General features: G+C 50.3%; 1 protein-coding gene across 1 annotated transcript; it reads left to right on the top strand.

Annotated features, from left to right (window-relative positions):
* The first annotated feature begins 3,658 nt into the window (after positions 1-3,658).
* IER5L (immediate early response 5 like) lies at positions 3,659-6,577 on the top strand. The gene has a single exon (XM_060251266.1). It carries the CDS (start codon positions 3,746-3,748, stop codon positions 4,979-4,981), a length of 1,236 nt encoding a protein of 411 aa, XP_060107249.1. The 5' UTR covers positions 3,659-3,745; the 3' UTR covers positions 4,982-6,577.
* The last annotated feature ends 9,623 nt before the right edge of the window (positions 6,578-16,200 follow it).

Genomic DNA, 16,200 nt, shown 5'->3' with positions numbered 1-16,200 from the left:
AGGTCACAAGTGGTCTGCTTCTGCCCCAGCTATCACAGTAGGCATTTCCAGAAAGTGGGGAATAATTCTTCTCTGATTTCCCTGTTATTTACTGCAAATTCTCATTTAAAACCCCCCAGCTACTCAGTTAACTGGGAGATCAAAGTTTGAGTCCAGTAGCACCTTAAAGACCTTCGCCCTCTACAGATATCTATGGACTAGTAATTTATCTTCACACAAAAGCTTATACCTGGGCCAAAGGAGGCCCATCTGAAAGCGACCAGAGACAGGGCCTTTTCGATTGCAGCCCCCTGTTGGTGGAACCAGCTCCCGGAGGAGGTGAGGGCCCTGCGGAACCTTGAACAGTTCCACAGGGCCTGTAAAACAGTCCTCTTCCGGTTGGCATACAACTGACCGAAACCGGGATGCCTGAATATTTAAACTTATGAACATCAGAATATTTGAACACTGGAATACTTGAAGAATTGACTTAAGGAAGAGGTAGCATAGTATATTGATGTGAGTTTTATGTATTTTATTGTATAATCATTAATGTATTTTAAACTGATTTACTGTTAGCATTCTGTGTTGTAAGCCGCCCTGAGCCCGCTTTGGTGGGGTAGGGCGGGATATAAATCGAACAAATAAATAAATAAATAAATACCTTGAATAAAATGTTGTTGGTCTTAAAAAGATCAATTTTTGTTCTGCTTCAGACCACACAGCTACCCACCTGAATCTATCAGTTAAGTGGGGTTTAGTTTGTAACTGATTAATCTAACCAATTAATTCCCTAAACTAAAGCCTGTACCTCTGATACATGTGCATGTATTGATCCATTCTTGGTATACTGGTCAATTGTGGCAAAAGACAGCAACCGGCTCCTAAATGGGGTTGAATCTCATTGCAACATAAAAATCCACACTGGCCACCAATATGCTCCCAGGCCAGATCCAAAATTAGGAAATTTTCTCCGTGTATAGTGCTGTGTGGATGGTCCGTGGGATATGCCTCTTTGAAGAAGGGTTTGTGGGATATGCCTCTATGAAGAAGGGCTTTTCAGAAACAGAAGTAAATGCCCCTTCCCATCAGAGGCTTATGCCATACCCAGTTCTGATCATTAATATGTGAATCTTAGAAGCCATCTATTTGGTCATTGCTGTCGAAAGCTCAAATGGATTTTTTGAAATTATAAAGATATTTTGGCAACGGAATCATTGGAAGCACTAGCACTTTAATTCAGCCTGCTGGGGCGGGTGAATCATCTGCAAGTTTCTGAAGTCGGAAGCAGACGTTTTGCACCTGGATTTGAATGAACTGAGATCTGGACTGTGTATTTTGATATCTTTGTACTGTAATTGATGTAGTTATCAGAAGTTATAGTTTAACATTGCAATGTTAGTAATATATAAGGATTGTTTAGGAATACACACTGTTTACAGCTGTATAGCTTTAAAAAGTTGAATCGTCAATACATTGTGTTCTTATATAGTTTTTCATTATTTTTCCACACTTCTTTTGTATGTTTTCAGATCCAGCACCCTAAGGTATCTGTTTCCATGTGACCCAGCCGTCTGATGCAGAGACTCATTTCTGGGTGCCCTAGCTTTCAGAGGTGAGACTGGCAGTCTAAACTAACAGGGCCTTCTTTGTGGTAGTGCCCAAATGTTGGAAAATTAGTCAATGACAATCTTTCTATGCTCATTTTTAAAAGCATCTCTGTTTCCTTGCATTTGGGACTGACACCAGCCTGACTGGGGAGGGCAGGCAGCATTGTCTTATTGCCAGATTTTGGAAGCTAAGCAGGGTTGGTCCTTGGAAGGGAAGGCTCTGCAGAGGAAAGCAAGGGCCAGCCACCTCTGCTTCTCACTTGCCTTGAAAGTCCCTTGCTGAGATCACCATAAACCTGCTGCGACTTGACAGCACTTCACACACATCAACCTGATTTCTCTCTCTCTCTCATTTAAAAATCTCAGTGCTTTTCTGGTTGTTTCCTGTGCTTTTAAAAAAAAAATGGGGGCTTTATCACAATTAATGGATGTTGTGAGATGGCATTGACAGAAAAGCCAAATTGAAAATTTTAAATTGATTGCCCTGTGCTCAGAGGAAGGCAAGGATTAAAGTACTTCACCTAGCAGCAAGCCCGGTCGCACCAAGTGCAGCTGACTTCTGCATAGGCATGCAGTGGACTGCATTTCGTAGGCACCCATTACCAACCGGGGCTTACCACGGACCCTCTTGAGAGCCAGTTTGGTGTAGTGGTTAAGTGTGTGGACTCTTATCTGGGAGAACCAGGTTTGATTCCCCACTCCTCCACTTGAACCTGCTGGAATGGCCTTGGGTCAGCCATAGCTCTGGCAGAGGTTGTCCTTGAAAGGGCAGCTGTTGTGAGAGTCCACTCAGCCCCACCCACCTCACAGGGTATCTGTTGTGGGGGAGGAAGGAGATTGTGAGCCACTCTGAGACTATGAGTGGAGGATGGAATATAAATCCAATGTCATCTTCTCTTCATTTACTTCTGGCTAAGCCACCAGCACCAAAAATGCTGTCGATCTAGCCCAGGGGTGGCCAAACTCTGGCTCAGGAGCCACATGTGGCTCTTTTGCACATATTGTGTGGCTCTTGAAGCCCCCCACCCCACCCCATCAGCCAGCTTGGAGAAGGCTGGCGGCTTGGGAAATGCATTTAAAATTACAATTGCTTTCTTTCCACCTCTCCCTCTCTCATCTATTTTCCTTCTTTCCTCTTTCAGCTCTGAAACATCTGAGGTTCATGTCTTGCGGCTCTTTAACATCTAATGTTTATTCTGTTTGGCTCTCACATTAAGCAAGTTTGGCCACCCCTGATCTAGCCTGAAATTGACACATTTTCCTCTCCCCCACCCCCTTTCCGGTCTCAGGAACGACTCGATTCCTATGAAGAACCGCCAGTGTTTATTCCAGCGCTGGCCAACGTGCACCTGCTGGCAAGGAGACGGGAGGGGCAGAAGGGGGCGGGTCGGAGCCGGGAGGGACCGCCCCTCGGGGCCGGGCCCACTTCCCCCTTTCCTGCACATGGCCACGCTCTCACCTGTGCGCGCCGCTGCCCAAGCCCCGACGCCTCCTTCTCCGGCCAGGGGCGCTTCGATCCTGCCCCCCGGAGCCGCCCCGGGGAGCCCAGCCCTCCCTCCTCGCCCGGCGCTTCTCCCCCGCTCGGGCTGCTGCAGCCGCGGCTGCTTCTCTTTGGCTGCTGCAGCAGCCGCTCGCTGCTTCTCTCCAGAGAACCTTCCAGCCAGCAAAAAAAGGCCCCAAGTCTGTTAGGTATTTGAATAGCACAAAGGAACCGCCTCGCCTGGATTGGCCGGCCGGGCAGCTCCGGGGCGGGCGGCGGCTGCCAATCCAAGGCAAAAGCGGCCGGCGATAGGCGGCGGCTGCCAGGGGCGGGCCGGCGGAGGCCCTACAAATAGCGGGGGTTGGGTAAACGAGCGCTTATTGCCTTGCACTCGAAAGCGCGGGCGGCCGGAGCGAAGGGAAGGAAGGAAGGGGCGGGGTTGGTTGGTTTGCCTTGCCTTGGCTGCCTGGCTGGTTTGGCGAGCCCAGCGGAGGCGAACGCGCGCAGGGGCGCACGGTGATGGTGCCCGGCGCGGCGGCGGCAGCGACCCCCCGAGAGGCCCGCTAAGGTCGGCTCGGCTCCTCGCTAGTCTCGGGCGCCCGGGCTCGGCGGCCTCTGTCCCCGCGCCCGGGTGGATGCGGTCCCGGGCGGGCGGCTGCGGCGGCGGCGACGGCCGATGCTGAGGGGCCGGAGGAGGATGGAGTGCGCCCTCGACGCCCAGTCGCTCATCAGCATCTCCCTGCGCAAGATCCACAGCTCCCGCACGCAGCGCGGGGGCATCAAGCTGCACAAGAACCTGCTCGTCTCCTATGTCCTCCGCAACGCCCGGCAGCTCTACCTGAGCGAGCGCTACGCCGAGCTCTACCGGCGCCAGCACCACCACCACCACTACCAGGAAGGCGGCGTGCTCTTGGGCATGCCTCCCGGAGCCTGCGCGCCCGCCTCGGCCGCCGAGATCCCCGCCGACTTCAGCCCGCTCCACTTGCAGGGCGACGCCGACGAGCACGAGGGAAGCGGCGGAGGCGGCCTCCAGCCGGGGCAGCCGCTACGGAGCTGCGCCCTGGCGCGGGCGGGCGTCGGAGGCGAGCTCTTGGAGATGCCCGGGTGCGCCGCGCTTCAGGACGAGGAGCCGCTGGGGCTGCCCCCTCCGCCCGCGCCGCCCGCCGCCCTCTCGGGGCTCTGCAGGGACTCCTCGCCCGCTTTCTACCAGCCCCGGCCCGCCGGCGGCTCGCCCGCCTCGCCGCCGCCTCCGTGCGCCTTGCCCGCGCTGCTCTACCCGGGCGCCTGCGACTTCGCGCCCGGCGCCGCGCCGCCACCGCCGTCGGGGCTGCTTCCTGCCGCCGCCTCGCCGCCGCACTGCTCGAGCCGCACCACCGTCTTGGACCTGGACACGCACGTGGTGACCACGGTGGAGAACGGCTACCTGCACCACGACTGCTGCTCGCAATGGCCCTGCGGCTGCCAGCCCGGCGCGCCGCCCAGCCCGGGCTCCAAGCGCAAGTACTACCCGGGCCACGAGAGCGAAGAGGACGCCGCCTCGCCGGGGGGCCCGGCCGCCTCCAACGGCGGCGCTGCTGCTGCTGTGGCCGGAGCCGCCTCCTCCTCGCTGGGCGGAGGGGGCGCCGGGGAGCCTGCCTTCGCCCCTTGCCCCAAGCGCGCTCGCTTCGAGGACTTCAGCGCCGCCGAGCCCGGCCCGGACTCCTCCAACATCTCCAACTTGATCTCCATTTTCGGCTCGGGTTTCACTGGGCTCGTCAGCCGGCAGCAGCAGCACCACCACCACCAGCAGCAGCAGCAAAGCCAGCAGCAGCAGCAGGCGGACTCCTCGGAGCAGCCGCTCAACGGGCAGCTCTGTAGCAAACAAGCGCTGGCCAGCTTGGGGGCTTGGACGCGAGCGATCGTGGCCTTTTAGGGGGGCGGGAGGGGGGGCTTTGGGCGACCTGCGAGAGGGGCGATCGGAGGGGAGGGAGGGAGGGGGCCCCACTCTGAAACAAAAGACTTGAGGAGGGGGGGGCCGAAGGGAGGGCGCAGAAGAAGAAAACCAACCGAATGTTTTATAAATTGTAAGATAAAAAAAAAAACTTTAATTCTGAGAATCTCGGGTCTTTATTTTTACAGAGATGAGGAAATAGTACCTATTTAAAGTTAAAAAGAAGAAGAAAAATCCTTTTGTGTCTCTGCTGGGGGTGGTGTTGGGGGTTGTGTCGCTTTTTTTTTTTTTTCCTCTTTCCCCCTTTTTAATCCTTCCAGGTTTTTTAGTGTTTGGTTTCCCTAAGCGGTGGTGTGGGGAGGGGGTTCTGTTTGGATGCCCCCTGAGGGGGGGGGTGGGAGAAAGAGGACTTGGGGGGAAGGGGAGGGGAAGAGGCTGCCCCTCTGGAGAGGGGCTGGGGGGAGCCTTAGATCCCCCTTTAGCAGGAAGGTCTGGGGGGGGGGGGCAGTCCCTGGCCCACCCAGGGACTTTAGAGTTTGTGAAACAGACCCCCTCCCCTGGAACTGTTTCCAGTGCTGGGGAGGGGGGAGCACATAAATGCTAGCGAAGTGGGTGAACTCCAGTTGCAATTTTTTTTAATGCAGTTGATTGTTGAATTGGTTTCTAGATCTCCCCCACCCCCCATGAAAAAGACATAAGGGGGGGGGGGAAATCACCCGCAGCCCATTTTTGTGGTTCAGTTTCCCTTCACGGGAGTTTCTGACTGAGGGGGGGCAGGCTTCCTCTGGGGAAGGGAGTAGATTCCCATTATACAGACATCAAGAAGGAAAAATCAAAGAAACAGAAAAAAAGACTAGAATCAACTTTTCCCCCCTTGGAAGCAAATTGATGTAATTTGACATCTATGTGGTGGTGGGGGGGAGCAGTTTCAAGTCTTATTCCTGCTTCTTCCCCCACCATCTTCCGCATTCTTGAAATCGACTTCAAACAAGATACTTTGATTTGGGGAGGGGGTGAGTGTGACATGGTAACTACTTCTCCCATCATGCACTGCTCTGCAGGTCGTCTTTCCCTTCCCCTGTTTGTGCACCTGGGAGGGGAGGGGAAAGGGTGCTGTGTGAATGGAAATGCCACAGGTCAATGTGTGAACACTATTTTAGCGTCTTTCAGTGTGCTGAGGGGGTATACTTTTTTTAAAGTTTGGATTCTTTCATTTCAGCCTTTCCAGCCTAAAGCCAGCATTGTTTGGGTCTTGTGTGCAAAAGTCTGTACTTTGTAGCCTTTCTCTTTTCTTTTGAAACAAATATTTAAATTTTGTGTTTTTCATTAAAGTGAGGGGGGGGAAGCCTTTTGTTATAAAAAGGTATCTTGCAGCCTGCCATCGAAAATCTCACATGAAGCACTGTGTGTGTGTTAAAGGATGCCGTTGCCAAAACAGCAGTTCTTTTTTATTATTTGTTTGTATCTGTATAATTTTTTTTTTCTGTGTGCATACTGAATTGTATATCACCGGGTAAAACTGTTCAGAATTGTTTTAAATTTATAATCTTAATAAAAAGTCCAATTATAAAAGTTAAATATATGGGCCTCTGCACTTTTTCTTTTTGTCCTTCCTCGCTTCAGGAAAGGGGCAACTCTGGCGCTGCCTAAAGTTAGGTTTCCAACCACATCAAATACTCCTGACTTGCAAGTAAACCTCCTGTGGGAGTCCAGCAGTGTTTCCAAAAGAACTGTCTCGAAGCTGCATGGAGACTTGCTAGGGAAAGCTTTAGCAAAACGACTGGTGCTCACACAGGGGACCTTTCCTTTTCCTTTCCTATATATCCCAACTTGAACAGAGCTTAGAAAAATGTTTTCTCCCTCCCACAAGAGCCTTCCTCCTCCAGGGGGACAGCTCACCCCATTCCCCACAGTTTTAACATGGGAGCCCTATATCTGCAGCAGATGCCAAAGTTGGCAGGGGTGGGGATCCTCAAAATTGTTTTCTCATTGAGGCTCAGCGATTTTGCAAGCTCAAAGCAAATGGGGAGGTTTAAGTTTTTTTTCAGATGAAGACTGAGGGGGGGGGGTGTCTTCCAATTTTATGTGTAAAAACATGATTTCTGCCTTGCAGTAACAAACCTGTGACCTTTTTCCCTTAAGTGTTCTTACTGACCTGATCTTTTACATATTTGCTCCCCTCCCCAGTGGGGTTTATTTATGTTTTAGAATTTTCAGATTTAGTGAGCAATGCTAAGCAGGTCTACTCTTAATTGTACTATCGTCTATTCAGTAGGGCTTACTCCCAGGAAAGTGCTCTTTGGATTGCACTATTAGTCTGCTACTCTTTGTGAAGCACTTTAAGGGGGGGGGGGGATCGATTATGGTAGGGACAGGGCCAAAATAAATAAGGCTGTCCTCTTCAAGGATGCGCTCTGTGAAGTTCTTCTGGGGGGGAGGGGTTGTGTGTCTCTCCCGAGTGGAGTTTGTTATCTGTGCCGCTTGGTGGTGCATGCGCGTGTGCCTCTCTTCTCACCGCGCCCCCCCCCCCCGCGACCAAATGAAGGTAAAAAAGATTTTCCTGACCACCTACAGGCCGACCTCAGAACTGGAGGCTGGCTTTTCAAAGCAAGCATCACCGCTGCGAGCTGAGCCTTCAGTCAACTCTTTGCAAAATAGAAATAGAATCAATCGATGCGGGTTTTTTTTTTTTAATTTTTATTTTTGCCCCTCCGCCCCGCATTTCTAACAAGACAGATCGTTTGGATTTTAAAATACGGAACATGAGACAATTTCGTTACGTATCCCCCACAGAGTTAACTTTGGGGGAAGGGGTTATCACTCTCCGTATCAATCGAGTGATATTGGAACCCGAGATCAATGCCAGCATTTTGTTGATCCCTTAGTCGATCTTTTTTAAAGTGGCAAAGACGTAACAGTTTTTAATTTTTTTGGTTTCAATTACCCTACTCTTTCTAAAAAAAAAAAAAATCTGCTTTGCTTCAGACCTAATTTCGTTGGACAGGGGTGGGGGGAAGGAATTGCGTCCTGTTAGCAAGATTTGTTTTCCTCCTTTTTGGTCTGGAGGGTTTTAAAAAATATAATTTGTCCCCCCCCCCCCCCGCAACTAAAACCTAACCGCGCTGTATGCTCTAGTTTTTACGGCAGGACGTGAAGGCAATTGCCAGAGCTCCTCCTAGCGTCCGTCAGGCAGAATTGCGACTTTTTACTAGATCTGGGAAGGAATCTTTGCAGTAAGAGGAAAGGGAGGGGTATCTAATTATGCGATTTGAAGGGTTCGGGCAACAGGGTTAATTTGGTTTTGGGTTTTTTCCCCTTTCCGGCTAAGCAGGACACTGCTCTTGCTACCTGAACATTTAGCAAGAAGCTTAACTGTTACTAAAGAAATAAAATTGTTGCAATTTTTTTTTGTTAAAAAAGAACCCTGCTAGATCCATCTAGTCCAGCATCCTGCCTCACACAGTGACTAGCCAGTTCCTTTAGACATGCGGCCTGGGGGCCAAATCAGGCCCCCGGAGGGCTCCTATCAGGCCCCCAAGCAACTGGCTGTCACCTGCTTCTTTCTGCATCACAGCTTGTTTTGCAAAACTTGCTCATTTGCGCAGGAGCTACAGAGCAAAACCTCTATTTTCTCCATTGGCTGAGGCTCCTCCCTTTCGGAAGAAGGGGGGAGGCAGAGCTTGCTTTGCCAGGCCCTCTCAATCGCACAGCAGAGCTACTGAGCCAGGCCTCTCTTCCTTCTATTGGCTGAGGGTCCTGGTCCTCTGGGGAGGGAAGGAAAGCCTCCTTTGCCCAGTTCCCTGGATCCTATGGGAGAAATACAAAGAAAGCACCCTTAAGACCAACGAGTGCTAGTGTTTTAAGGACTTCTAAAAAAAAATTTTTTTTAATCTTTAATTGTGTTTGCCTGTGTCCTTTATAAAGTTTATATCTCTGCTACCTACGGTAATCTTAAATAGCTACACACACGGCCCAGCCTGAAATGGCCCAGCCCAACAAGGTCTCATTTATGTCAGATCTGGCCCTCATAACAAATGAGTTTGACACCCCTGCTTTAGACCGCCAACAACAGGGCATAGAGGCTGAGACCATCCCCTGATGTTGCCTCCTGGCTTTGGGATTCAGAGGTTTAGTGCCTCTGGCTGTGGAGGTTCCCCTCAGCCACCATGGCTAGTAGCAAATAGACTGATCCTCCATGAATCTATCTAATCCCCCTTTAAAACTGTTGATTCCTGTAGCCATCACTGCATCCTCTGGCAGCAAACACCTTAATCACACTCTATGTAGAGCAGCATTTCCTTTTGTCCAACCTGAACCTACTGCCCATCAGCTTCACTGGATATCCTTGAGTTCGAATATTTTAGGAGAGAAGAAAAATTTCTCTTTGTCATTTCTCTATCGCATGTCGAATGCTATAAATATCATGTCCCTCCCCACCCGGGTCATCTCTTTTCTAAACTGAAATGTCCCAGACTTCAGCCTTTCCTTCTAGGGAAGATGCTCTACCCCCTGCATCATCTCGCTTGCCTTCCTCTGTACATTTTCTAGCTCTGCTATGTCCTTTCTGCGATACGGTGACCAGAAACATTCACACTATTCCAAATGAGGCTGCACCATAGATCTATACAGGGGCAGCGCAATATCAGCCGTTTTATTCTCAACCCCTTTCCTGATAATTCCTAATGTAGAGTTTGCCTTTTTCTCACTGCTGCAGCCAGGGATGGCTCACCCGCTAGGCAAACTAGGCATTTGCCTAGAGCGCCGGCAGGATGGGGGTGCCGGAATTGGCCCACACCCCTGCCCCGCCCCCTAAGCAAATCCCTATTTTAGTGGCTTTTTCAGCAGCACACTCATCCTTCCTGCCGCTGCTGCCCCAGTGCTGATCGTCCTGAGCGCCCCGAAGGCCAGCATAGGAGCCTCTGGCTTCATGGCGCTCTACCCATCAATCAGCTGATCAGCGGGGGAAGGGGGATGCCTTTAAAGAGCCCTGGAAGCGCAGTGCGTCACAGTCCATTCCCGGGCATTAAAATTATGAGGGAGGGAGGAGGAGATGCTGTGGAGGGGAGCAGGGGGCACAGCATGGGGGCTGCTGGAGGTGACGCATGGGGGGAGGCACTCCAGGTTGACACTTTCATTGAGTTATCCACTATGACCCCGAGATCTTTTCCCCTTTCAGTCTCAGCAAGTTCAGACTCCATTAGGATTAAATGGAAATTAGAAATATCCCTTTCCACACCCAAGGAGGCCAGCAATTTCAGGGACTTGCATGGTTCCCCCCCTCCCCCTTGCGATGAGCAGAAAGTTGCTGGCTGCTGGGATGCAATTCTCCCCTGCTTTTTCAGCAAAGTCTGCATATGTGTATGTGGGTGGATGGATGGATGGATGGATGGATAGATCCACCCTCTCCTGAGAGTACAGGAAAGGATAAAGTTGACTTGAGAGTCAGCCCTCAGTTCTTCTACACTCACAAATGAATGAGAGGGCACCAGGGAACATAGAATCATAGAGTTGGAAGGGACCTCAATGGTCATCTTGTCCAACCCCCTGCGCAATGCAGGAAACTCACAAATACCTCCCCCTAAATTCACAGGATTCTCATTGCTGTCAGATGGCCATCTAGCCTCTGTTTAAAAACCTCCAAGGAAGGAGAGCCCACCACTTCCTGAGGAACCGCTCTAACGGTCAGGAACTTCTTCCTCATGTTGAGCCGAAAACTCTTTTGATTTAATTGCAACCCATTGGTTCTGGTCCTACCTTCTGGGGCCACAGAAAACAATTCCACCCCATCCTCTATATGACGGCCCCTCAAGTACTTGAAGATGGTGATCATATCATCTCTCAGTCGCCTCCTCTCCAGGCTAAACATGCCCAGCTCCTTCAACCTTTCTTCATAGCACTTGGTCTCCAAACTCCTCACCATTTTTGTTGCCCTCCTCTGGACCCGTTCCAGCTTGTCTAGATCCTTCTTAAAATGTGGTGCCCAAAACTGAACAGGACTGTTTCTGAACACGTAAAGAGTCCCTGACTTTCAGCCACAAGTTAGGTTTAGGAGCTACTGCTTCAGTGTTTACTTTCAGGCCGCACTGCTTTGACGTTGCCGGGTATCGTGCTATCAATGCACTGCAGCAGTTATTCCAAACTGAATTGTCCAGTGTGAATAAAGATAAACCAGGAGATGAATGTTTGGACACTGCACTGTCAGGTGCTAGAGCGATCGTCTCTGTCTGCAATCTCAGAGTGGCTGAAGCCTCAGATATTTGGGAAGGAGAAAGGTAACCTTTCAATGACCATTGGCCTTCTAGCCTCCCACCGCCCCCCCACCCCTTTGGCCTTGCCTGTTCTTCTTGTGTCTTAAGAAAGACATCTCAACGTGTGGCCCAGGCAGAATTAGAGACTTTGGGCTCCCTTCCTGGGTCGACGGTGAGCCCCACCTAGGCCCAAGCCAGCCTCCAAGTGAAATGTGGAGACCTCTTGGAATTATGATTGATCTCCAGACCTCAAAGCTCAGTTCTTTGGGGGAAACGGCTACTTTGGAGGGTGGGCTTCAGGGAATTATACCTAACCAGAGCCCCTCCTGTTCCCAAAGTCCACTCTCTGCAAGTCTCCAGGAATCTCTCAAACCAAAATTGGCAACTCAAGCCCAGAACCTGCCATCCTTGAGCAGTTACAAAAAACATTTCAAAACTGGATCAGTTACAGAACTTTCTTACCACCATTAGATCTAGTTGCAGAGCTGTAAACACGGGGAACTGCCCCTTCCCATATTCCAAACCCCTCCCTGGATGTGCGGTTAAGTGTTATGGTATTCATATTTCATATGACCAGGGATTTTTTTAAGCAGGAACACAGTTCCGGCTGGCTTGACATCAGGGAGTGTGGCCTAATATGCCAATGAGTTCCTGCTGGGCTCTTTCTACAAAAAAAAAAAAAGCCCTATGACTGATTTCAAACATATTAAGCCAGCTGTTCTCCAGTGCAGAGGCGTACAGGTTAGGGTATCCTACGAAAATTGTGGAGACTTGAGTGCAAATTTCCCACAATCAAAAAACTCACTGGGAGACTCGGCCAGTCAGTCAGTCTCAATCTAACCTACTTCCCAGGGTTGTTTTTGGAATAAAGTGAAGGGACTTTTGTGTTGTTGCCATTGCTTATTCACTCATACAAGAAAGACTGACAACAATGGAACATAAGAACATAAGAGAAGCCATGTTGGATCAGGCCAATGGCCCGTCCAGTCCAACACTCTGTGTCACATAAGAGAAGCCTTGTTGGATCAGGCCAATGGCCCCTTCAGTCCAACACTCTGTGTCACAGAAGAACATAAGAGAAGCCCTGTTGGATCAGGCCAATGGCCCATCCAGTCCAACACTCTGTGTCACATAAGAACATAAGAGAAGCCATGTTGGATCAGGCCAATGGCCCATCCGTCCAACACTCTGTGTCACAGAAGAACATAAGAGAAGCCCTGTTGGATCAGGCCAATGGCCCATCCAGTCCAACACTCTATGTCACATAAGAACATAAGGGAAGCCACGCTGGATCAGGCCAATGGCCCATCCAGTCCAACACTCTGTGTCACATAAGAACATAAGAGAAGCCCTGTTGGATCAGGCCAATGGCCCCTCCAGTCCAACACTCTGTGTCACACAGTGACCAAAAAAACCCAAGTGCCATCAGGAGGTCCATTAGTGGGGCCAGGACACTAGAAGTCCTCCCACTGTGCCCCCCCTCATGCACCAAGAATAAAGAGCATCACTTGCCCCAGAGAGTTCCAACAATAAAAAGGTAGAGGTAGTCCCCTGTCCAAGCACCAGTCGTTTTCAACCCTGGGGTGACGTTGCTTTCACAACGTTTTCACGGCAGATTTTTTTCCTATTAAAGCAAAACAGGGGTGGGATTTTTTACGGGGTGATTTGTCATTGCCTTCCCCAGTCATCTACATTTTTCCCCCAGCAAGCTGGGGACTCATTTTACTGACCTCGGAAGGATGGAAGGCTGAGTCAACCTGGAGCCAGCTACCTGAACCAGCTTCCGCTGGGATCGAACTCAGGTCATGAGCAGAGGGCTCCGACTGCAGTTTTACCACTCTGCGCCATGAGGCTCTTGTCAACAATACACTGTGGCTAATAGCCACTGATGGACCTTTGCTCCATATGTTTATCCAACCCCCTCTTGAAGCTGGCTATGCTTGCAGCCTCCACCACCTCCTGTGGCAGTGAATTCCACGTGTTAATCACCCTTTGGGTGAAGAAGTACTTCCTTTTATCCATTCTAACCTGACTGCTCAGCAATTTCATTGAGTGCCCATTAGTTCTTGAGCCTTGAATACCAACCTGAGCTCCTTAGAGGAAAGGTGGGATTAAAATGTCATGAATACATTCTGGCTCTGGAAGAATAAAAGAATTATAGAGTTGGAAAGGACCTCCAGGGCCATCTAGTCCAACCCCCACAATGCAGGAAATTGATAAGTACTTCCCCCCACGCATTCCCAGTGCTCCATGCCCAGATGACAGCAAAAAACCTCCAGGATCCCTGGCCAAATTCATTCTATTTGTTTTAGCCCAGTTTTCAGCCTGTCAAGGTCATCTCGTTTCCTATCTGTCTTCTACTGTATTTGCTACCCCTCCCAATTTAGTATGATATGCAAATTTAATAAGCATTCCCTCTATTCCTTCATCCAAATCATTTATAAAGATGTTGAACAAAACTGGTCCCAGGACAGATCCCTGAGGCACTCCACTTGTCACTCCTCTCCAAGAGGATAAGGAACCATTCACAAGCACTCTTTGGGTGCAATCTGTCGACAAGCTACAGATCCATCTAAGAGTAACAGGATCCAAACCACATTTTACCAACTTGTCAACAAGAATATTACATGAAACCTGATCAAAAGCCTTACTGAAATCAAGATGAAATCAATGGGGCTACCACGACGGGAGCACATTCGGCCAGTGCTGAGAGAGCTGCACTGGTTGCCTATTGTGTTCCGAGTTCGCTTCAAGGTGTTGGTATTAACCTTTAAAGCCCTTTATGGTCAGGGACCTGCCTATCTACGGGACCGCCTTTCCCCATATATCCCCCAGAGAGCACTGCGATCAGGGACAAAAAATCTGCTGTCTGCCCCTGGCCCAAAAGAAGCCAGGCTATGCGCAACAAGATCTAGGGCCTTCTCGGTGGCAGCACCAGAACTCTGGAACACCCTCCCAGAAGCTATAAGGGCCCTGCGGGATTTGTCGGCGTTCCGCAGGGCCTGTAAGACCGAACTGTTTAGACAGGCTTTTCTGGTTGACTGAAAATGGGCTGCCACCGGACATCCTACAGAAGCTGGTGGTCATAGTCAGAACCGAATACCGCCAGACTGAATTGAGATAGCGTAATAGTTTTAAACTGATAAATGTATTATGGTTTTATATGTTTTATGGAATTGATTGTTTTTATGATACTGTGAGCCGCCCTGAGTCCGCTTGCGGAGAGGGCGGGATATAAATGCAAAGTAATAAATAAATAAAATAAATAAATAAGATAAACTATGGCTACAGCATGCCCTACAGCAAGGTAGTAGCCTTTTTGAAATAAGAGATAAAGTTAGTCTGACAGGCAGCTCATAACAGCAGATCTATGGGGCATACCTAATCATAGCTGTTCATTTTAACCATCACTGATGTCTCAAATGTGAGAAATTATATTCTTTCCTCTTTGCTGAAACCAAGAAAGATGACAAGAACTAGTCGGGGAGGTGCCTTTCTCCTTCCATCCTGGGAAGACCGGCTCTTGAACTTACTAGGGAAGTTCCTGGAGGGCTGGGGGAAGCCAGGATCAAGCTGAACCAAGCAGGCTTCCCAGGGCATGGCAGTTCCCAGTTCTCTTCCTCCTTCCCTCATCTGATGGGGGGCAAGGAGGGCAGGCAGTGATGGTGGCCAGGGTGCAAGGGGAAGGACGACAAGAGTCATCTCCCCACCTTTCTGTGACATGGCAGGAGGAGACTCTATACCCTCCTCACCCAACTGCCAGGGAGCAAGAAGGGTAGATGCCATTTTCCCACCTTCTTGTGGCCTGGGCAGGACAAAGGGGCTTGTGCTACCAGGCCCCTCTTCACTCAGCTACCAGAGATAAAGAGAGTGGCTAGAGCTTGGAGGCTTCTTGCCACAGTGTGGAGGGAAGGAGAAATCAGATGCAGTTTTCCTGCTAGGGATGACCCAGGTCTGTACTGGAAAATATACGGAAACTTTGGGGGGTGGATCCGAGAGAAGGTGGGGCTTGGGGAGGGGCCTCAGCACGGTGCAATGCCATAGACGCAACCTTTCCAAGCAACAATTTTCTCCAGGGGAGCTGATCTCTGCCAGCTGGAGTTTAGTTGTAAAAGCAGGAGATCTCCAGGCCCCACCTGGAGGCTGGCAACCCTATTCCCACCTGCCTGCCACCCAGCAGGGGCAGGACAATGCAGGAGGGGGGTGTTGGGGGGGTGACCTGGGCACTCCAAATCCTTGACCCAACCTGGATACTTTGTCATTGTGGTGTGCCTCCAGCAAGTGGTCTTGTAGGCCCTCCCATCTTCCTTTGAGCACTGTTCCCTCTGATCTGTGGCTGTGGTTTTAAAGAGGCATCTGTAAAATAACATCATGAGCAGACTTCTGAGTGTTTGACCCTCATCACTGGGGACTGGATTGGAAGCTGGTCTTGGGGCACTTCTGAAACTGCTGGAATCATTCCACACTTGAGATACTTGGTTGGTCTAGTCCAGGGGTGGCCAAACTGAAGCTCAGGAGCCACACGTGGCTCCTTAACACATATTGTATGGCTCTCAAAGCCCCCACTGCCCCATCAGCCAGCTTGGAGAAGGCGTTTGTCTCTCTAAATCCCTTCTCCCAGTCAAGCCACCTGGCATCTTGGAGAATGCATTTAAAGTTAAAGTTGCTCTCTTCCCACCTCTCCCTCCCTCCACCTATCTATTTTCCTTCCTTCCTTCCTTCCTTCCTTCCTTCCTTCCTTCCTTCCTTCCTTCCTTCCTTCCTTCCTTCCTTCCTTCCTTCCTTCCTTCCTTCCTTCCTTCCTGATTTGCAGCTCTCAAACATCTAATCTGCGAGGCTTTTACATTAAGCAAGTGTAGCCACCCCTGGTCTAGTCAGATGCCTCCGACCTGAGCATGGTTGTAGCCCAGAAACTGAAGAGAGGGAGATGTGAGCCAAAGTCATTCCAGATTT

The sequence above is a fragment of the Heteronotia binoei genome, chromosome 12 (genome assembly GCF_032191835.1).
Source record: "Heteronotia binoei isolate CCM8104 ecotype False Entrance Well chromosome 12, APGP_CSIRO_Hbin_v1, whole genome shotgun sequence".
Lineage (NCBI taxonomy): Eukaryota > Metazoa > Chordata > Lepidosauria > Squamata > Gekkonidae > Heteronotia > Heteronotia binoei.
The sequence above is the reverse complement of the archived record's forward strand: the minus strand, read 5'-3'. Positions and strand labels throughout refer to the sequence as shown.